This window comes from Stegostoma tigrinum, chromosome 4, assembly GCF_030684315.1.
Source record: "Stegostoma tigrinum isolate sSteTig4 chromosome 4, sSteTig4.hap1, whole genome shotgun sequence".
In the NCBI taxonomy this organism is placed as follows: Eukaryota; Metazoa; Chordata; class Chondrichthyes; order Orectolobiformes; family Stegostomatidae; genus Stegostoma; species Stegostoma tigrinum.
Window position 1 is genome coordinate 19,182,237 of NC_081357.1, and position 23,229 is coordinate 19,205,465.

The 23,229-nt window shown below is 44.0% G+C and overlaps 2 protein-coding genes across 12 annotated transcripts in view; one reads left to right on the top strand and one right to left on the bottom strand.

Moving 5' to 3' along the window:
- The window catches only part of cdc42ep3 (CDC42 effector protein (Rho GTPase binding) 3), a 196,452-nt gene extending 186,729 nt beyond the window's left edge, over positions 1-9,723 (bottom strand). The window contains exons 1-2 of one of the 3 annotated variants that reach the window (XR_007247492.2): positions 8,713-9,723; positions 7,931-8,398 (exon numbers count right to left, since the gene is read on the bottom strand). The gene's annotated coding sequence lies outside the window, so the exon portion shown is untranslated. Of the gene's footprint in view, positions 1-7,930; positions 8,399-8,712 lie in introns of those variants that run through there. The other 2 variants (XR_009445668.1, XM_048530329.2) reach the window with 2 other exon arrangements.
- Positions 8,537-23,229, top strand: part of LOC125452204 (regulator of microtubule dynamics protein 2) — a 101,968-nt gene continuing 87,275 nt past the window's right edge. Inside the window, exon 1 of one of the 9 annotated variants that reach the window (XM_048530325.2) lies at positions 8,537-9,447. In XM_048530325.2, coding sequence (XP_048386282.2) covers positions 8,987-9,447 — 461 coding nt within the window. In that variant the 5' untranslated portion in view covers positions 8,537-8,986. The remainder of the gene's footprint in view (positions 9,448-23,229) is intronic. The other 8 variants (XM_059645189.1, XM_048530323.2, XM_059645192.1 and 5 more) reach the window with 8 other exon arrangements.

Genomic DNA, 23,229 nt, shown 5'->3' on the forward strand with positions numbered 1-23,229 from the left:
TGGACTTCTCTACTTTGTGCTACCTCCCTTGAATGTGATCTCTAGGTTCCCGTCAGAGCATTGTGATACCATGTGATCATTTTCTGACATATTCTGGAAACATCCTTGACAAATCAGGACAGCTGTAGAATGCCAATACTCATCCAGATGCACAGTGGCACTTTAGAGACGGTGTAGCTGCATGCTGTGCTGATCTTCTGCCAGATATCCACTGAATGGTGTTGTTCCAGGTACAGCATATAGTAATCTGGGGCCAGAATTCAGTATGATGGACGTCATACAGACGGGGTAAGTAGTTAATGAGGTCAGTTTGGTAAGATACAGTGAGAAAATTCACTAGGTCACATGGCAGGAATTCTTCTAAAACACTTGATGAAACTCGAACTGAACGAAAAAATCAATAAGACTCAGGCCTTATTTTCCAATCTTCACTTTTCTGCTGTGATCCTCTGGTTCCCAACCAGTCAATGATACAGAAACCATTACACCTTTCTTTGTGAATAGACAACACAATCTCCATACAGTCATCCAATTCTTTTCTAGAAAGCTAGTCAAATGACAATCATGCAACCATTGCCATTAAAAAACATCTGTTTCACTAATGTCCTTTTTGGGAAGGAAATCTCCATACTTACCTGGCTTGGCCTTCATGTAAGTCCAGACCCACAACAATGTGATTGATTGTGAACTGTCCCCTGAGCAATTTGGAATGGACAGTAAATGTTACTACATCCAATTAACAAAAATAAAAAAAAAAATTCCACGTGGTAGCTCAAAAACCTCTTCTCCAGATCAATTAGGCATGGGCAATAAGCAACATCCACATCCATATCCCGCGAATAAATAAAATTCTACCAAAATATCTAGATATGTGCAGAACCACTGGTAGATGAAAAGACCCATTCAAACTTAAAGGGCTGTATCTCAAGTTTTGTTTGTAAGTTTGAGTCGTGCTGAGTTTTTTGGCGGGTTTTTCACTATGAGTTTTCTCACCATTATCTCATTCATTTCACCTCATTATTTACCGACTCCATCCATATGGCATCTCCCATGTTTGGTTTCTGGCCAATCATACCACAAACATTCCACAAACAACTTGCCACTCAGCAGGTATCAGCTGAAACACAGACATCGCTTCCACCTGTGCCATCTTTTAAAGTTTGTGGAGCACTTGGATAAACACAGGCATTCTGAAGCTGCCCTGTTTGATAAAGAATAGAATCTGAACATTTCAGAGAAGGGGAAAATGGCACAGAGATTCTCCAAAAATGACTGCAGGTCCCTGCTGGCCAACAGAGTTCCAGATGAGACATGTCCTCTTGCCAGAGAACTGCCAGTCTGTGCTTTGCATGGGCCTGTGACCAACTTTCTTTCCCTTTAAAAGCCCTATGACTGGTCTTTGCACTTACCTCACCCATTCTAATTGAGATCATGGTCATTTTCTTCCTCATTGCATGCTTTCAACTTGCTGCACAATGGAAGGTGACAGCGAATGTTCCTTTTCCAGTGATTTTCAGTCCCAGCCTGAATGTACCTGTGACCTCCAAATATCCACTTTCTAATAACATATTCCATTAACCCTGCAGTCCTAATACTTCCCCAGATACTCACCCAATCTATCTATATGCAGCTGCATCTGCCTGTCTTTTTCACCCAGACCCCACATAAGGGATGGCCATAACCAATGTAATCATTCACAACATCCCCCCTTGAAGCCACTGTGGATGACAGCTCCCCCCTTGACATTACATTCCAGCCAAGTTTTATTGTATCCCCCTTTGCAATCTCAAATAACCTTCCCACCCATTCCCCCAGCTACCTTTTTAGACCCACCCCCTCCCAGCCACCAATTGGACTCATCCCTCCCATTGATCAACCAGATCACACTTACTAGCAGTGTCAACTTATCACCACCATCTACTATCTCTCCCCCTCTCCTCTTTTTATCTGTAGCTCCCCCATCCTCATATCCAGTCTTGAAGATGAGTAATACCTGAAACATTGACTTCTCCTTTCCTTCAGATTCTGTCTGGCTTGCTGTGTTCTTCCAGCTTCCTGTCTGTCTTCCTGCATAACCGGTTGTGTCATCTCCAGCTTAGAAGGATTTCCCAAACTCCTGTGTTTGGTCTTCTGGATTCACTTGAACTTTAATTTCTGAGTGAAAAACCCTATTACCAGACTCTGGCATTCACATTAATTGATAATCAGACTTTTATTTTTATTTTCTTTTATTCACTCGTGGGGCCTGGGCATTGCTGAATGGCCAGCAGATCGCCTTCCTTAGATGTCCTGGAAAGGATAATACTCACAGATGTAGATAAAGCACTTGCTTTTCCTGTATCCTTTTTGTATGCTTGTGTATGTTTAAAATTAAGAAGACTACTCTGGACTTGAGTGCATGAATCCAAATAATACTCTAGGTTTAAGTCTAAGAGTTTGCTGCATGTCACTTTTAAATTAACTTTACCAAAACAAAGGTTTGTAAAACAGACCACTGCCTTTTCTACTACACTGATTATGGCAGTGGGGTAAGAAAAAAGGAGTTTCATCTGTCCCTCTCTTCTGCCCGTAACATTATTATTATCAATGTAATACCTTCCACTTTCCAAAATAACATACTGAAATCCAAAGTCATTGATTTAGTACAGGCAATACAATTTGACGTAAGTGGATATTTATATGGAATAAAAGTCAAGGCTGTGGTTCTTGTCAAGAATCAGAAAATCTGGATATCTGCTACCATACTAAATATTTTCCTTGAAATTCAAGGTTTCTTTATCTTAGAAGTTAAGGTTAAATACTTTCTCTGCATCAAAAATAATAGTAATGTTTTAGCTTAGCATTTATTTGTCCCTGCAGTGTTTGATGGTCATGATATTCTGGTTGAGGCAGTCTGGGAATTTCATGCTTTTTGTATTTACTGTCATTGTCCTCAAACACAGGTGGCAAAAGCAGGTAATTTGGTAGATTCTGTCATGGTAATAATGATGAAATTTTCAACACTCTCATTAATCCTCTGAAACTGACAGCAAATTTTGCAGTCTACACGTACAACAATTTGGAAGTGGCTGTGAGTGATTCCATACCTTATCACATGCCGTTGAGTGTCCAGCCTGCAATCACTAAATTGGCAAGAATGTGTCCTTTTACATTGTTCATCTTGCAGTATAAACACAGGAAACAAAATTACTTCTTCTCTGTTAACTGGATATTAGCATCACTGGTTAGGCCAGCATTTCTTGCCCATCCCTAATTGTTCAGATGGCAGTTAAGAATCAACTACATTGCAGTGGGCCCAGAGTCACATGTAGGCCAATCCAGCTAATGACAGCTGATTTCTTGACTAGAGGAAAATAGTGAACCAGAAGCTTTTTTAATGACAATCAAAAGTGCCTACACAGGCACCATTAAGCCAACTTATCATTGCAGATTTTTAATAAATTTTGTTTTTACCATATCAGCGATGGTGAGATTTGAAACCATGTCTTGACTACTAGTCCAGTGACATTACCATTACATAATCACCTCCCTCATATTTTGCTGAACGAATGTAACTTGGTTTTCAATGGTCCTGATAAACTAATTTCATCTTTATGGTTCTACAAATTAATCTTTTTATGATTAAAAATACATATATTATTAAAACATTTATTTTTGAAAGCTCATAATATTTGAGCTTCTTCCTTAATTTCACGCATACTTCTCAATCATTTATCTTGTTCCCAAAAAATTGAGTAATGCCTAATGAATGCTTGTAACTTCCTGGCTTGATGTATCTGAAACTACTTAAATATGATTGGCTAGTTATCCTGCAAAACGACATGAATGTTTGCCAGAACTCAGGAGATTCATTGTCTCAAACTGTGTTCTGAAAGAGGAAATCCATATCACAGAGATGGCTATTTCCTTGTGGTGCACTGTTCTACATCAGAACTAAGTACCATAGCTTTACAGCTGACTGAAAAATCTGGGTAAATGTGAGATGTGTAAACACTGTATAATTTTACTTTCTGCATCTCTGTAGACTAAAATGGGAAAAAAGACTGATTGTGGAAGGAATTGCTGCACTTTTGAAAACAAATTACTAAAATTACCTAGGGCTCACTAATGCCTTTTAGGGATGAAACTGCCTTCCTTACCTAGGGAAGGTAGGTGGGATGGTGATTGGTAAGTGTAGGTATTGTCAGGATTGGTCAGTGAGGTGGGAGGGGCAGAGAGGCGGGGAGAAGACGGACAGGTCAAGGAGGCGGGGTTGAGAGGGAGATACTTAGGAGAGAAGACGGACAGGTCAAAGCTCTTTTTCGGAATGGCAACCGGTGACGAGTGGTGTCCCGCAGGGTTCAGTGTTGGGGCTGCAGCTTTTCACCTTATATATTAATGATCTGGATGAAGGGACTGGGGGTATTCTGGCGAAGTTTGCCGATGATATGAAGATAGGTGGACAGGCAGGTAGTACTGAGGTGGGGAAGCTGCTGAAAGATTTAGACAGTTTAGGAGAGTGGTCCAGGAAATGGCTGATGAAATTCAATGTGAGTAAATGTGAGGTTTTGCACTTTTGAAAAAAAAATGCTAAATGGTGAGAAAATTCATAGAGCAGAAGTACAAAGGGATCTGGGAGTTGTTTCAGGATTCTCTAAAAGTTAACTTGCAGGTAGAGTCCGTGATTAAGAAAGCGCTTGTAATGTTGTCGTTTATCTCAAGAGGGTTGGAATATAAAAGCAGCGATGTGCTTCTGAGACTTTATAAAGCTCTAGTTAGGCCCCATTTAGAATACTGTGTCCAATTTTGGGCCCCACACCTCAGGAAGGACATACTAGCCCTGGAGCGTGTCCAGTGGAGATTCACACAGATGATCCCTGGAATGGTAGGTTTAACGCATGATGAATGGCTAAGGATCCTGGGATTGTACTCATTAGAGTTTAGAAGGTTGAGGGGAGATCTAATACAAACTTACAAGATAATGTATGGCATAGAAGGGGTGGTTGCTAGGAAGTTGTTTCCATTAGGCGGGGAGATTAGGACCCATGGGCACAGCCTTAAAATTAGAGGGGGTAAATTCAAAATGGAAATGAGATGACATTTCTTCAGCCAGAGTGGTGGGCTTGTGAAATTCATTGCCACTGAGTGCAGTGGAGGCCGGGACGTTAGATGCCTTCAAGGTGGTGATCGACAAATTCTTGATCTCACAAGGAATCAGGGGCTACGGGGAGAGTGCAGGGAAGTGGAGTTGAAATGCCCATCAGCCATGATTTAAATGGTGGAGTGGACTTGATGGGCCGAATGGCCTTACTTCCACTCCTATGTCTTATGGTCTTATGTTGGGATGAGAGGGGCTGGGGAAAGTAGGTGGGATGGCGATAGGTGAATACAGGTAAGCAGTGGTGGGAATTGGTCTGTGAGGTGAGAGGAGCAGATAGATGGGACAGAAGACAGACTGGTCAAGGAGGTGGGGATGAGAGGGAGGTTGGTCATGGAATGAGACCAGGGGTGAGGAGATTTTGAAACTAGTAAAGACCAAATTGAGACCTGTCCATCTTCACCCCCACCTATCCAGCCCTCCCACCTCACTGACCAATCTCCCCACCACTGCCTATGTGCACTCACCTATCACCAACCTACCTATGTTCCCCAGCCCCATCCCTCGTCTCTATTTATTTGAGCCCCTTTCCACCTCGCCCATTTCTGAAGAAGGGTCCTGACCTGAAACATCAGCTTTCCTGCTCTCCTGATACTGCCTAGCCTACTGTGTTCGTCCAGCTCCAACTGTGTTATCTCTGACTCCAGCATTGGCTGTTCTTACTATCTCTGCCTGACTTACCTGGTTTGGCTTATGTGTGACTTCAGACCCTTAGCAATGTGCTTGACTCTCATCTGTACTCTGGTCAATTGGGAAGGACAATAAATGTTGACCTGGTCAGTGACATCGTTATCCCATGCATGAATTTTTTAAAAAATTGTGTGTAGTGGTTATATCTGCTGCTTTGTTCAAGTGATGGGGAAGCGTGTGCAGTCTGAGATTAGCTGGTTAGCCTGCGACCAGTCGTGGATGTCAATGGTTGCCATCAGCCTGGTGGCAACTTTCTGATTTCTGGGTGGCGGAACAGCTTGTGGGCGTGAACAATACAGGGAGAAATATTTGGATCGCTGGAAGGATTGGTAGTGTCTCTCGTTGCAGTAAAAAAAAGGAAGATGGAAGAAAGTCACTTGTTTTCTGCCCGTCCTCCTACTTACTGTGCACTGTTGCCTTTAACCTATAACAGACTTTGTAGTTGACCTACCAACTGCAGTGTGCCTCCTGTGAAGCGGTGAAAGAATCTGGGATAATGAAGCGCAGAAAGTCCTGGCAAGCCAAAAGTAACATTATAAAATCGAACCTAGGGACTCCTGCTGTTGAACCATGTTTTCCAATTTTTCTTCCCTCCACCCACAACATCTTTTGTTAGTCTGTGATTGTTTGTATGTGTGTGAAGGGATTTTAAAAGATGATTGGAGTTTTAATTAGCAGAAACTTATGTTGATATGGCAGGGACTACTCACGAGTAGAATTTGCTTACTTGTAATAAACAGTTGTTAAGTACAGGAACTTGGGTAGTGTCTTCTGTTAGCTTGATTCCAAAAGTAAATCAGGAGTTTTGGAAGGTTTTGATTAAATCATTAATTTTTGTGGCCGCCCTAAGAGTAGTCAGACTTGAGGATCAGTGCACTTTCCCAAATGAGTCGTAATTGACGGAGTCAGTCTTCTCCTGAATTTTCCCCATTCCCATGTTTTTACAGTCTGGATTGCGAGAAGGTCTGTTTTAACCAATATAAAAGCATAAAGCTGAACCTAAATAATCTGATCATTTGAATCATGATTTTAGAACACCAAGTAAAAAGGTACCTTTACATTTCAACTCAACTCCTTGGGAGATCCTAAAGGATTCCACTTTAAGGTTTCTTAAGCTACATTCATCAAGATAAACCTATTGTCCTATAAATATTAATCCTCTCAGCCCAGTGGATTTGACTACTCATTCTCCTCCACAATCTGGATTATTGTTTTCGTGAAAATGGCAAGAATGTCAAATAAGCCACTTTGGAAATCCTCATGTAAGCAAAACAGCTTCAGTAACAATATCATTCCTGACAAGTGATAACGGGAACTGCAGATGCTGGAGAATCCAAGATAGCAAAGTGTGGAGCTGGATGAACACAGCAGGCCAAGCAGCATCTTAGGAGCACAAAAGCTGACGTTTCGGGCCTAGGCCCTTCATCAGAAAAGGGGGATGGGGAGAGGATTCTGAAATAAATAGCTATCTACTAACCTCATCCCACCCCCTTGACCTGCCCATCCTCCCGGGACTGACCTATCCCGTCCCTACCTCCCACCCATACTTTCCTCTCCACCTATCTTCTCCACTAACCATCTTCAGTCTGCCTCCCCCTCTCTCCCTATTTATTTCAGAATCCTCTCCCCATCCCCCTTTTCTGATAAAGGGTCTAGGCCCGAAACGTCAGCTTTTGTGCTCCTGAGATGCTGCTTGGCCTGCTGTGTTCATCCAGCCTCACATTTTATTATCATACAGCAGGCCAAGGAGCAGCTTAGGAGCACAAAAGCTGACGTTTCGGGCCTAGACCCTTTATCAGAAAAGGGGGATGGGGAGAGGATTCTGAAATAAATAGGGAGAGAGGGGGAGGCAGACTGAAGATGGTTAGTGGAGAAGATAGGTGGAGAGGAAAGTATGGGTGGGGAGGTAGGGACGGGATAGGTCAGTCCCAGGAGGATGGACAGGTCAAGGGGGTGGGATGAGGTTAGTAGATAGCTATTTATTTCAGAATCCTCTCCCCATCAAGGGTCTAGGCCCGAAACGTCAGCTTTTGTGCTCCTGAGATGCTGCTTGGCCTGCCGTGTTCATCCAGCCTCACATTTTATTATCTTGGAATTCTCCAGCATCTGCAGTTCCCATTATCTCTCCCTTGGCCTGCTGTGTTCATCCAGCTCCACAGTTTGTTATCTATCATTCCTGACAATACCGTTTTAATCCAAATCCCGACGAGGAATGATCTTCCCTATAGGCAAAACCTACTTAGCATGGGGCCAAGGGTCAGGGAAGCCTAAAAAGCACTTATTGTAAGTTTGGTCCTACGGTGATTCTTGCAAGGTTTCGTCTCGGCTCCGACGTTTACACGAAAATCGGAAATAGGACTAACACGTGCTCCTGTGAAGTTTTGGTCACTGCCCCAAGATCACACGTGGCTCGGTTTCCAACTTCATTTGTTAAAATGCTTATGAAACGCTACGTGAACTCAAGTTGACGTTGAGCAAACATCGAAATGCAGTCGGCTCTTCAATTAATTGTGGGTGAACCGTCAACAGTTATGGTGTATGGTAGACGTAGCAGAATAAAAAAGTCATTCGCTGTAATAGAGATAATAGGAACTTCAGATGCTGGAGAATCCTAAATAACAAGATGTACAGCTGGATGAACACAGTAGGCCAAGCAGCATCAGAAGAGCAGGATAGCTGACGTTTCGGGCCTTGACCCTTCATCAGAAAATGCTTGGCCTGCTGTGTTCATCCAGCTCTACACCTTGTTATCTCGCTCGCTGCAATGTTGCGCAATGGGTTGTAAATAGAAATATACTTTCAGAGCAATGAATTGAAATAATCATTTTGTGGTGGCAGATCAATAATTATGACAATGTACTTATTTTAAAAAATGTAAAAACTACCTCTGTGAGTGCTCAATATACTTTCGCTTTCCTGCTGTCACTCACGGTGCAAAAATAGGCTGTTGCAGCCGGGAGTAGAGAATTCCGAGTGGGCGGTTATTAACCGCGTGTGACAGCAGACAACGGCAGAAGTTGTTTTGTTGGAGCTAACAACAGCGAGTTGTTTTGTATGAAGGTGAATGTGAGGATCAGCAGCTGGCGACTAGATTCCAGATTGTCGATGCTGCTCGCGCTCACTTCTAACGGACTATAGCAACGGCTAGCGCTCGCGGGCATGACGCAGTCAACCGATGGCAAGGCCCTGTTATTGGGCTTGTTAGCAGGGGTGGGAATCGGAGTGGCCGGCCTCACGCTGGCGGTCTCCTGGTATCGAAGGACCAAAGAGAACGAAGGCAGCATCACCGCAATGAGGAGTCGGGCCGAGTTTCGCAACCGTTTAAAAGCCTCCGGCCCCAGGCCGCCCTCCCCGCGTCACGCCGACATCTTGGAGACGCTGAGCGGGCTGATCCGCAGCCTGGAGGAGGTGAAGGGCGAGGTGCAAAGCCTGAAGGAGGCCGTGCCTCGCCTGGAGGAACAAGTGCGGAAAGAACTTAGTCAGTTCGGGCCGGAGCGGAGTCCGAGAAAGGCGGCGAGGAAGAGGAAGAGAAGCGAGCGAGTCCTGGAAGATGGAGATACAGATGCTGCAGCTGTTGGTTTTGCTTGTCTCAGCTCCGAAGAGGTGGAGAGTGAAGGGGGGTGAGGAATTGAATTAACTTTTATACGCGCAAGAGCGACGGTCCCGATCGTCGTTTTAGACCTGTCATTTCAAACAGAGACGAACAGCATTGTCGCAAGGCATTTCTTTTCGCATATTGATACTGCAGAATTTCTCAGATGCTAGAATTTCGCCCATTTGATTGGAAAGGTGACAAAAATTATTTAAGGGAGGAGAGAGAAACATTACGTAATGAGCCAATTAGCCTGACACCAGTGTTTGGCAAAATGCAAGAGTCTATTATTCGGATGTGTTAATGGCATTTGAAAGTCAAAACGTATTTATGGAAGGGAAGTTGCATTTGAGGAATCTTTTAGAACGTTTGCACAAATAAGGAGGGGAAAGTGTTTCTGATTTTGAGGAAGTATTGCATTAAGTCACTGCACATACCTCAAGATGCTAAAATTGCAGGTGTGATGATGTTGATCAGATGGGCCGTTGCGCTGAACAGTAGCAGATGGAGTTTAATTTAGGTAAGTGTGAGGTGGTGCATTTTGGAAAGGCAAATCAGGATGGGGCTTATACACTAAACATTAAGGTCCTGGGGAGTGCTGCTGAACAAAGAGATCTTGGTGTGCAGGTTCATAGTTCCTTGAAAGTGGAGTCACAGGTAAATAGGATAGAGAATGTGGCGTTTGGTATGCTTCCCTTTATTGGTCAGTGCATTTGAGTGTAGGTGTTGCAGGTGTACAGGACATTGATTCGGCCAGTTTAGGAGTATTGCATGCAATTCTGGTTTCCCTCCTATAGGAAGGATATTGTGTAGTTAGAAAGGGTTCAGAAAAGATTTACGAGGATGTTGGAGGGCTAGAGGGAGAGGCTGAATAGGCTGGGGCTGTTTTTCCTGGAGCATCAGAGGCTGAAGATTGACCATATAGAAGTTGTTAAAATTGTGAGGGGTATGGATAGTAAATAAGCAAAGTCTTTCCCTAGGATGAGGGAGTCCAAAACCAAAGGGCATAGATTTAAGGTGAGAGGGGAAAGATATTTACGGACCCTAAAGGACAACATTTTCACACAGCGGGTGGTGCATATATGGGAATGATCTGCCAGAGGAAGTGGTGGAGACTGGTACAATTACAATGTTTAAAAGGCATCTGGATGAGTATTTGTATAGGAAGGGTTTAAAGGGATATAGGTCAAATGCTGGCAAGTAGGACTAGATTTATATAGGATATCTGGTCGGCACGGATGAGTTGGGCTGAAGGGTCTGATTTGTGTGCTATATGTCTCTGTTTTTAAAAAAGAGTTGCGATTGGGGATGATTTGGATTTTTTTATTAGTTCTTGGGCTGTGGGTTTTGTTGGCATTGCCACTACTTATTGTCCATGCCTACAGCTCCTGAGAAGGTGATAGTGAGCTGCCTCCTTGAACTGCTGCAGCCCTTAGGGTCTAAGTATACTCACAATGTTGTTAAGGAGTCTGTTGCAGGAGTTTGACCCAACAAAGGAGGAGCACCAATGAAGTTCAGAGACAGGACAGGGTGACTTGAAGGGAACTTGAACAGGATCACATTTCCATGCTGCTGCTGCCCTTACTGTTCTAGGTAGTAGATGTTGCAGGTTCAGAAGGTGCTGACAAAAGCACCTTGATGAGTTGCTACAGTGCATTTTATGAAAGGTACACATTGTTGTCACTGTGCTGGTTGGTGGTGATTAGAGTGAATTTTGTAAGTAGTGGAATGGGCTATGTTTCCCTGGACAAGAAACAGTTTCTTGAATCAAAAACAGAAATTACTGGAAAAATTCAATAGGTCTGGCAGCATCTGTGGAGAGAAATCAGAGTTATGTTTCAGCTCTCGTGGCCCTTCTTCAGATGCTGCCAAACCTGCAACAGTGTTCTGGTTTGCAATGAGTAATTTGCTGATTTTTCTTTGGTGGTTGGAATTACCCCCAGATCCCAAGTTCTGACACCATTTATTTAGGAATGTGAAATAAAGGAGACAGTAGATAGTTGTTTCAGGGTAAAATAATCTTAGTTTATTACATGCAAAAGATAAGTATAATACATGACATAAAGGCAATTGTAATAAATAGGGAAATTGACAATCAAGAATACAGAGGACAGTAATTAAATATACTATTAGATTACACCAGTTAAACACTGGAAGTTAAACAGCAGTTTAATCACAAATGGAGAGAAGACTTGAGACAGGATGCGTCAAATCAAGGAGGCAGGGTGAGAAGGAGGGTTGGTCATGGGATGAGGCTGGGGGTGTGGAGATTTTGAAACTGGTAAAATCCATGTTTAGGCTGTAAGCTCCCAAGGTGGAATATGAGGTATTGTTCCCCCAGTTTGCAGGTGGTGTCATTGAGAGACTGGAGGAGGCCCAGGATGGACATGTCACCCAGGGAGTGGAAAGGGTTTTAAAGTGGTTGGTGATGAGAAGACTGTGATGATGTCCAAAGCAAATGACAAAGGCAGTGATAAAATGCATGATAGAAAATGGGTCCACTTTGCTGAAAGTAAACAAGACATGCCCGGGGGCCGTGGAATGGGAATGGGGGGAGATGTAAGGTGAATGGAGCACAGGCTTCCTGCTCTGAAGTTGTGGAGCTCAAAATTGAATCATAGAGCTGTAACGTAAACAAACAAAATATATAAATCACTCAACATAGTAAGAACTGCTGATGCTGGAGTCAGAGATAACAGTGTGGAGCTGGAGGAACTGGAGTAACACAGCAGGCCAGGCAGCAGAGGAGCAGGAAAGTTGACTTTCAGGTTGGGACCCTTCTTCACTTGCTCCTCTGATGCTGCTTGGCCTGCTGTGTTACTCCAGCTCCACACTGAAATGTAAAAATGCTGTGTGTCTCAACATTCCTTTCTAAATTGGTATAAATTGGAATTTCAGGCTGAACAATAGCCAACTCTGTGTTTGTGTATTTTTCCCAGCGCTCAGCATAGCTATCCCCTTTTACTTTGAAAGTTTTGAAAAGTCCATGGTCCTATCCTGTATTTTAGATGATGGGGGTTTTTGCTGGGTTTTCCAGCAATTTCCGTTTTGCTTCTGATTTCCAGCATCTGCGGTTCTTTTAGGTTTACAGTTTCTTGAATGTTATTAGAGCTGTGCTCCGTCAGACAAGTAGAGATTATGCCAGAGATAGTAAGAGCTGCAGATGCTGGAGAATCTGAGATAACAGGTGCAGAGCTGGATGAACACAGCAGGCCGAGCAAGAAAGCTGACGTTTCGGGCCTGACCCTTCTTCAGATTTGAAGAAAATCTGAAGAAGGGTCAGGCCTGAAACATCAGCTTTCCTGCTCAGCCTGCTGTGCTCATCCAGCTCTACACCTTGTTATCTAGACATTATTCCAGCATGCTTTTGACTTAGTCAGAAGTCACACAACATCAGGTTATAGTCCAAAAGGTTTATTTGAAATCACAGGCTTTTGGAGCATAGCCCCTCTGTCAGGGGAATTGTGAGAGAAGAGCACACAGACACAGAATTTCTAGGCAGATCAAAAGATAATACAACTGATGTGAGTGGAATGTGGAATAATAAGTCTCTGCAGGTGACCAAGACTGTTAGATGGTGTGAGTAAAGTGTCAACAGCTGAATGACAAGCAAACAGTTGAACTTTATCCCAATTAAATGAGGTAGAGAGATAATTATATAAAAAAAAAAGGTTATGCTGGAGACAAACTAAATGACTGGAATAACATGATAGGTAGAAGAGTCGCATGCCAGGGATCTAACCAAAGTAATAAGTAATCCAAAATTGTAGAAACTAATTAAGGTAGAGAGTTCATAACAATTTATCAAAACAGGACAGGAAGGAAAGGCTGTGATAATGGGAACTGCAGATGCTGGAGAATCCAAGATAATAAAATGTGAGGCTGGATGAACACAGCAGGCCCAGCAGCATCTCAGGAGCACAAAAGCTGACGTTTCGGGCCTAGACCCTTCATCAGAGAGGGGGATGGGGTGAGGGTTCTGAAATAAATAGGGAGAGAGGGGGAGGCGGACCGAAGATGGAGAGAAAAGAAGATAGGTGGAGAGCAGAGTATAGGTGGGGAAGTGGGGAGGGGATAGGTCAGTCCAGGGAAGACGGACAGGTCAAAGAGGTGGGATGAGGTTAGTAGGTAGGAGATGGAGGTGCGGCTTGGGGTGGGAGGAAGGGATGGGTGAGAGGAAGAACAGGTTAGGGAAGCAGAGACAGGTTGGTCTGGTTTTGGGATGCAGTGGGTGGAGGGGAAGAGCTGGGCTGGTTGTGTGGTGCAATGGGGGCAGGGATGAACTGGGCTGGTTTTGGGATGCGGTGGGGGGAAGGGGAGATTTTGAAACTGGTGAAGTCCACATTGATACCATTGGGCTACAGGGTTCCCAAGCAGAATATGAGTTGCTGTTCCTGCAATCTTCGGGTGGCATCATTGTGGCACTGCAGGAGGCCCGTGATGGACATGTCATCTAAAGAATGGGAGGGGGAGTGGAAATGGTTTGCGACTGGGAGGTGCAGTTGTTTATTGCGAACCAAGCGGAGGTATTCTGCAAAGTGGTCCCCAAGCCTCCGCTTGGTTTCCCCAATGTAGAGGAAGCCACACCGGGTACAATGGATGCAGTATACCACATTGGCAGAAGTGCAGGTGAACCTCTGCTTAACATGGAAAGTCATCTTGGGGCCTGGGATAGGGGTGAGGGAGGAGGTGTGGGGGCAAGTGTAGCATTTCCTGCGGTTGCAGGGGAAGGTGCCGGGTGTGGTGGGGTTGGAGGGCAGTGTGGAGCGAACAAGGGAGTCACGGAGAGAGTGGTCTCTCCGGAAAGCAGACAAGGGTGGGGATGGATTTTAGATGGCAGAAGTGTCGGAGCATGATGCGTTGTATCCGGAGGTTGGTGGGGTGGTGTGTGAGAACGAGGGGGATCCTCTTTGGGCGGTTGTGGCGGGGGCGGGGTGTGAGGGATGTGTTGCGGGAAATGCGGGAGATGCGGTCAAGGGCGTTCTCGACCACTTGGGGGAAAGTTGCGGTCCTTGAAGAACTTGGACATCTGGGATGTGCGGGAGGGGAATGCCTCATCGTGGGAGCAGATGCGGCGGAGGCGGAGGAATTGGGAATAGGGGATGGAATTTTTGCAGGAGGGTGGGTGGGAGGAGGTGTATTCTAGGTAGCTGTGGGAGTCGGTGGGCTTGAAATGGACATCAGTTACAAGCTGGTTGCCTGAGATGGAGACTGAGAGGTCCAGGAGGGTGAGCGATGTGCTGAAGATGGCCCAGGTGAACTGAAGGTTGGGGTGGAAGGTGTTGGTGAAGTGGATGAACTGCTCGTGCTCCTCTGGGGAGCAAGAGGCAGCGCCAATACAGTCATCAATGTAACGGAGCAAGAGGTGGGGTTTGGGGCCTGTGTAGGTGCGGAAGAGGGACTGTTCCACGTAACCTACAAAGAGGCAGGCATAGCATGGGGCCCATGCGGGTGCCCATGGACCTACAAAGAGGCAGGCATAGCTGGGGCCCATAGATACAGAACAGTGTGGTGGGGTCACATGTAGCACCCCAAAATGCCAACATTTTCATGCACAAGTTTGTTCTTTGCTGCGCAAACCTCCAACCACTGCTGTACACCAAATACATTGATGACAGTTTCTTCCTTTGGACCCATGGCGAGGAATCGTTGAAATGACTCCACAGTAATGTTTGTAAGTTTAATTGCATCATCAGACTTATCAGGGACTACTTTTCAGTATCAGTCTCATTTTTGGACACATGCGTCTCCATCAAAGACAGACACCTCAAAACCTCACTGTACCACAAGCCCATGGATAACCTCAAATACTGTACTTCTCTGGCATCTACCCTAAACATATTAAAGAAGCCATCCCTAAGGACTAGCCCTGAACATATGCAGGATCTGGTCAGATGAGGAGGAATGCGACTAACACGGAAAGATTTTGAAGGACGCCCTCTTAAGAATAGGATACAATGCTCAACTCAACAATTACCAGTTCCAATGTGCCACAGTGGAAGACCTCCTCAGAAGACAGACCCAGGATATGATGGATAAAGTACCCTGTATCGCCCAGTTCTTCCCCGCAGTGGAGAAACTACGCCTTGTCCTTCGCAGCTTTCAACATGTCTTCTGATAATGAACAACTCGCAAAGATCATCCCTATGTTCCGCTTCTCGCCTTCAAATAACTGACAAACCTTTTAAACAGACCATCGTTCACAGCCTATCCAGCCTTCAGGACAACATCGACCACAACAGCATACAACCCTTCCGTGGTAAGCTCCCCACCTATAGTTTACACCTTACCTCCCCCACTCTACCTTCTGTATATAAGCCGACATTTTCCCAGCTATCATAAGTTCTGAGGAAGGGCAACTCAACCCAAAACAGCAACTCTGATTTCTCTCCACAGATGCTGCCAGACCTGCTGAGCTTTTCGAGCAATTTCTGTTTTTGTAAGGTATCTGATGCTAGGTATGTAGTCTTACATCCTGATGGTGGACTGAATCTAACGGTACATTCCTTTCATAAAAGCAAAGTTCTGCGGATGCTCAAAATCTGAAACAAACACCAAAAATGTTGGAGGAAAGCAGCATCTCTGGTGAAGGAAATACAGCTAAGGGTTTGTCTCCAATATGACTTTTCTTCAGAACTGTGTCCCTTTCATTATTCATAGGTGCCATGCTCAACCAGCCCATACTTAGAAATCCCAAAACGCCTTGTTTTTGATTTGATTTATTGTTGTCACCTGTACTAAAGTGCAGAGAAAAGTTTTGCGGGCAGTGAAGGGAAATCATAGCATATAAGGAGAAGCAGATTATAGGATACTTAGACAGAATGAGGCATATGAGGTTACAACTGCATAGGTGCACAGAAGTAAGGTCAGCATTAGGTTTGAAATTAGAGAGGTCTATTCAGCAGTCTAATAATGACAGGGAAGAAGCTGTTCTTGAACCTGTCGGTGTGTGTGTTCAAGCTTCTGTATCTTATGCCTGAGGGAAGATGTTGGAATTGAGTATTACTGGGGTGGGAGGAAGGGTCCTTTAATGATGTTGGTAATGATGTTCGTTCCACAGTAACGAGGAATGTACATGGAGTCCGTGGATGAGTGGTTGACTTCCGCAATGGCCTGGGCTGTACAAACAACTTTCTGTATTGTCTTGTCGTCCTGGGTAGAGCAGTTGCTGTGCCAAGCTGTTACACACCCAAATGAAATGCTTTCAGTGGTGCATCTGTAAAAGTTGGTGTGGATCCTTATGGACATGCTGAATTTCCTAAGCCTCGTGAGGAAGAAGGGGTGTTGTTGTGCCTTCTTGACTATCACAGCTACCTGAGCAGATTGGTTGTCGTCACTCCTAGGAAGCTGATGTTTCAACCATCTCCACCTCAGCTCCATTGGTGTCGATGGGGGCATGTTCCCCTCTGTGCTTCATGAAGTCAAAGACCAGTTCTTTTGTTTTGTTGACATTGAGAGAGAGAGATAGACGGTGACTGTAATCGTCACATCATGACATCAAGCACTGCATCTCCTTCCTCCATTCTGTCTCATCATTGTTTGATATACGACCTACCAGTGGAGTTGTCAGTAAATTTGTAGATGGTGTTCATACAACATTTGGCTACACAGTCATGAGAGTACAGTAGGAAAGTAAGAATGCATCCTTGCAGGGTGCCACTGTTAAGGATTATCATGATGGAGGTGCTGTTGTCTATCTTCGCTGATTGCGGACTGTGGGTCAGGAAGTTAAGAATGTAATTCTGCTATCAGAAAACAATATATTAAGTAACCCTGACTGTTAGGAATTATACTGCAAGCTAATTCAGGATTGGTTTGCAATACATTGTATTTGCATGTGCTAGAATATTGACACACAGGACATGGTCCCATGTAGACAAAAAAAGAATTTGATGCTACATTGTGCCTTTTCACTGAGATAAGGATAATGCTTACTGTCAATCTCAAACCCGTTCTCTGTGGCAACATCCTCATCCAATCAGAGTCTGCATGCGATAGCAGTGCTTGAGCAGCTCCTTTAGTACTCTCATCATATTTACTCTGCACCACTTAGCTTGTTGCTTAGTTAGTGATCAGTTATTGTTATCTTTTGAGGTTCTGCTGTTTAACTTAGTGCTAAGCTTTTCATGTTCCTGAAGCAAAACATTTTTCTCGGGCTCCCTATATCATTGTTACCAAAGTGGAACATGGCTTCATTGTTAATTCTCCGTTTCAAAGCAGATATCCTGAATCATTGCACCAGGCAAGCAATGTGACCTTCTGGACTCCTAATTTTGGCTGTGGAGAACTGTGTCTATCATCCTGATTAAATTGTCCCTATTAGCCCCACTATTCTTATTTGCTCCCCTTACTAGACTGGCCTCATGTACAATGGTGCCATGGTTAGTTTATGCATTCGCATAGCACAAGCTAGACAGTTGGAATTTTGAAAGCTCAACTGTGAGTGAATTGGAGGACCGGTTCATTACCAGGACAGATAAGTTTTTGAGCAAGAAGGAGGACATGGATGGTGATTGATATAAGGAAGTAATGGTCAAATCTGTGATTGATAATGTGGGTGCAGAGAGCATACATAAGATAGTGATTGTAAATAAAGATTAAGTTTTACATGGAGGGAGAGATTAAAGGAGAATAGATGGGCAATGAGGATGAAGAATTGAGATCGGTTTTGAAATTGCTTGGGGTGGAAGTTATTCTGTGAGGAGGCTGAGACAAGAAAAGAGTGAGAATAGCTTGTTATAAATATTGGCAGGCTTCTTGGGTGAGTAGTAAAAAAAAAGTAATTAAGATGAGTGGGAGCACTGATAAAGCAGGAGGAGATAGCTCGAAGGAGAAGAAAACAGCAGTGGAATATGGGGACAGATCAAGGTTAGATTTAGCAGTACGAATCGTGCCATTGCTGTCGTGGTCTGGGTGGTGATGAAATGTATAAAGCAGTGGAAGGCTTTTTTTAGGTGGAAAGTGTTGTCGCTCTTCTACCAGGTTTCGATCAAGGCCTCGATGTCGATGCTTTGATCCACATTAAGATCATGGGTTGCAAGGAATATAAATTGAAGTTCCTACCTACTAACCTCATCCCACCTCCTTGACCTGTCTGTCTTCCCTGGACTGACCTATCCCCTCCCTACCTCCCCACCTATACTCCCCTCTCCACCTATCTTCTTTTCTCTCCATCTTCGGTCTGCCTCCCCCTCACTCCCTATTTATTTCAGAACCCTCACCCCATCCCCCTCACTGATGAAGGGTCTAGGCCCGAAACGTCAGCTTTTGTGCTCCTGAGATGCTGCTTGACCTGCTGTGTTCATCCAGTTTCACACTTTATTAACTTTCTTTCTATGTCAGTCCTGTTATCCCAGAAATCAGCCAGACTGGTAAACCTTTGCACTAATCACCACCACGTCCAATACTCCCCCGCCCTCCAATGTTGAGAACATCTCTTCTCAAATAATGAGATTAAAACTGCACATAATGATAAATTGTCTCACAGAAACCGTGTATAATTGCAATAAGACATCCCACTTTTGTACTTGAATCCTTTCACTAGCCACTATACCACTTGCTGCCTTCATTGCCTGCTGCTCCTCCGTGCTTACTGTCATCATAAGGTGTAGGGACACCCAGGACTCCTTGTACCTCTCATCTTTCCCAATGTATTGCTATTCAGATAATTGCCTTCCTATTTTGGCTACCAAAGTAGAAAACCTCACATTTGTCCACATTTTACTTCATCTGCCATGCACTCGAATTGTTCAAATCATACTGAAAACATCTTCTGCAGCCTCCTTACAGCTGAGACTCCCAGCCAATGTGGCAATATTACATTTGATTCCCTCATCTAAATTATTATTGCATATTGTGAATAGTTTAGGTCTAAGTGCTGATCCCATCGCTACCCCACTAGCCACTGCCTCCCAGTAAAATGACTTGTTTACTCCTACAGTTTTGTTTCCTGTCTGCCAACCAGTTCTCTGCACACTCAGTCATCCTTCAATCTCATGTGTTTTAATGTTACATGCTGATCTCTTATGTGGGACCTCTTAAAAAGCTTTCTGAAAGTTCAAGTAAACAGCATCCTATGGCTCCCCCTTTTCAAATCTCCTTGTTACATCCTTGATAAATCCAATAGTTTGGTCAAGCATGATTTCCCTTCATGAATCCATGCTGTCTTAACCTGACACTGTTTTCCAGTCTTTTTCAATTAACATAACTATGGAAGCATTTGCAATTAGCTCGTATATTCCCTGCAAACTTACTCTTATACTCCACTTTACCCCTCTTAACCAATCTCTTTGTCCTCCTTTGCCAAAATCTAAACTGCTCCCAGTCCTCAGGTCTGTTCCTTTTTAGGCCAATTTGTATGACCCTTCCTTGGATGTGATAGTATTCCCATTTTCCCTTGTTAGCCCCAATTGGGCCACCTTTGTTATTTTATTTTTGTGCCAGACTGGAATGAAGAATTATTGCAGTTCCTCCATATGTGATCTCTTTAAGTAATGTTTTCTTATTTGTTATAGCCATCTTGTGCCTCATACCGTTGTAGGTTTCTTCATTACTGTCCTTAATATTACAATTAACGACATTGCTCTTCATCTTAATTTTTGACAACCTAATTTTGTGGCATTCATCAACTTGCTAATCATGCCTTTTACACTCACATCCAGATCATTTATGTAAATAACAAATAACAAATGTCCTGACACTGACTCCTGCAGCACACCACTAATCAGAAGCTTCTGTCCTGAGAAGCAACCTTCAACCTCATCTCTATTATAAATCTGGTACTCCTTATCCAAAAACTGATTTTTCTAGATTGCCCCATGTGAGGAAAAGTTCTTTCTCTGTGTACATGGGCATCACTGGATGGCCATGGATTTAGAAGGTACTGCCTAAGGATCATGTGCATCTCATAGATGGTACACACTACTGCTACTGAGCCTCAGTGTTGGAGGGAGTAAATAATGATGGACATGGTGCTTATGAAACAGGCTGTGTGTTCTGGGTGTTGTCAAGCTTGAGTGTAATTTGAACTGCACTCGACCAGGCAAGTGGGGAGTACTGCATCACACTCCTGGCTTGTACATTGTAGATAGTGGACAGGTTTTGCAGAGCCAGAAGATGAGCTACTCATGCGGTATCCCTAGCCTGTGAACGGCTTTTGTAGCCACTGTATTTATATGGTAAGTCCAGTTGAGTTTCGAGTCAGTGTTAACCCTCAATGTTGATACTGGGGCTTTCAGTGATGGTAACACCATTTTGCGTTGACTGTGGTGGTTAGGTTGTTTCTTATGGGAGATGGTCATTGCCTGGCATTTTGTGACGCAAATGTTACTTGCCACTTGTTAACCCAAGCCTAGATAATGACCAGCTGTTGTTATTTTTAAACATGGATTGCTTCATTATCTGAGGAATCTTGAACAGTGCTGAATGTTGTGCAGTCATCGGCAAACGTCCCTACTTCTGACCTTATAATGGAGGGTAGGTTGTTGATGAAGCAACTGAAGATGCTTCAGTCTAGAAAACTGCCTGAGGAACTCCTGCAGAGGTGTACTGGAGTTGAGATGACTGACCTCCATCAACAATAACCATCTTCCTGTGTGCCAAGTATGCCTGCAACCAGTTTTGCTCAGGCTCCTTGTTGTCACACACTGTCAATTGTGGTCTTGCTGTCAAGGATTATCACTCTTGCCTCACCTCTGGAGTTCAGTTCTTTTGTCTGTGTTTGAACCAAGGCTGTAAAGAGGTCAGGAGCTGAATGGTAGTTCTTGATAGTGGACAGTGAAATCCCCCAGCCAGAGTGCATTCTGCACCTTTTGCCATTCTCCATACTACTTCCAGACCCTCATTGAATTATGGCTAAATGCCTTTGACAGTAGCCTTTCCTCATTTATGCTGTTGTGATGGCTACCCCTAAGCTTTAGTTCTCTGCTTTAGTGCATTGTCTTGAACCTTGGGATTACTTATGGGAGGCCTCATTGCAAGGACAAGAGGAGAGGTCAGATTGTTTGGGGGCAGGGAAGGAGGGGGTGAAAGTGCGATAGGTGTACATTGCCATGTTCTTGGCTTCCCTGGGGCATGGTTCATTATGGAACTTGGATACTCTGTATCGTACTGGAGTATTGTCGAGGCCCAAAGCCTTTGTTGTGTTCAATGCCTTCAGCTATCTACTCCCTCCATCACTGAGACTCAGTAAGAGTAGTGTGTACCATCAACATACAGAGCTATACAGCATAACAGAGACCCTTTTGGCCCATAGAGTCTGAGCTACACTATCTACACAAATCCCACTTTGCTCACTTTGACCCATAGCCTTGAATGTTATGACATTTCAAGTGGTCATCCAGGTTCCCACATTAAACATCCTGCCCTTCGCCTTAAAATTATGTCACCTTGTTAGCGACCACTCACCTAAAGGGAATAGCTGCTGCTTGTCCCTACTGTCAATGTTGCTCATGAAGTCAGAGTCATACAGCATCGAAACAGGTTCACCACGTCAATGCCGATCAACAAACGTCAAACTATACTAATCATATTTACCAGCACTTGGTCCAAAACATATTGCACCTTGGTATTTTAAGTGCTCATCGGGATGCTTCTTAAATCTTACGAGACTACCTGTCTCTAATATTCTGACAGGCAGCACATTCCTATTTCTACTTCAAAATATTTTTTTCTTAGATCCCTTCTAAATCACTTATACACCTTTTAAACTTGTGCCCTCTGGTCTTAGACATGTCTGCCATGGAGAAAAAATTCTCTCAATCTACTGTCTGTGCCTCACATAATTTTGTATGCCTCAGTCAGATTTCCCCGCCCAGTCTCCTCTGCTTCATGGTAAACAAATCCAACCTAACCAGTCTTTCTTCATAACAGACACCTTTCATCCCAGGCAACATCCTAGTGAACCTGCTCTACACCTTCTCCAGTGTAATCACGTCTTTCGGATGGGTCATAATCATATATACCTCAATCAAGTCCTCTCTCAGCCTTCTCTGCTGTAAAGAAAACAATACAAGCTTATCTAGCCTCACTTCATCGCTAAAGCGCTCCATCCTTGGCAATATACTGGTGAATGTTGTCTGCACCGTACCAGTTAATCTCATCCTTCTGATAGCGTGGTATCCAGAGCTGCATAGAATAGTCCTGCTATGGTGTGAACTTCTGTACAGAAGAAAACTCATGCAGTATGCCTCAATGACTACTGCTCAGTGGCTCTAACCACTATAATTATGAGGTGCTTTGAGAGGTTAGTCATGGCTCACACCAACTCTAGGCTCCCACCCTGCCTCAATCCCTTGCAGTTTGCCTCCCATCACAACATGTTTATGGCAGAACAACATTTCCCTGTCCCTACAGTTATCCCTGGAGCATGTATATAATAACAATACCAGTTTTGGGCTTCTACTTAACGAGTACAGGTCCACCTTTTAACACTATAATCCCAACCAAACCAATCTCCAAATTCTAACAGAAATCACATGACACCAGGTTATAGTCCAACAGGTTTATTTGAAACATACGATTTTGGACCCTCAGCCCTGAAGAGGGATTGAGGCTGTGAAAGAGTGTGTTTTCAAATAAACCTGTTAGACTATAACTTGGTGTTGTGTGACTTCTGACTTTGTCCACCCCAGTCCAATGCCAGCACCTCCACATCCAAACTCTGAGATCTAGGTCTCTGCTCCACCTTCTGCAACTGGATCCTCAACTTCCTGACCCATAGACTGCGGTCAGACAACAGCATCTCATGCACCCCACAAAGATATGTACTCCCTGTACGCTCATGACTGTGGCCAAATTTCGTACAAACTTT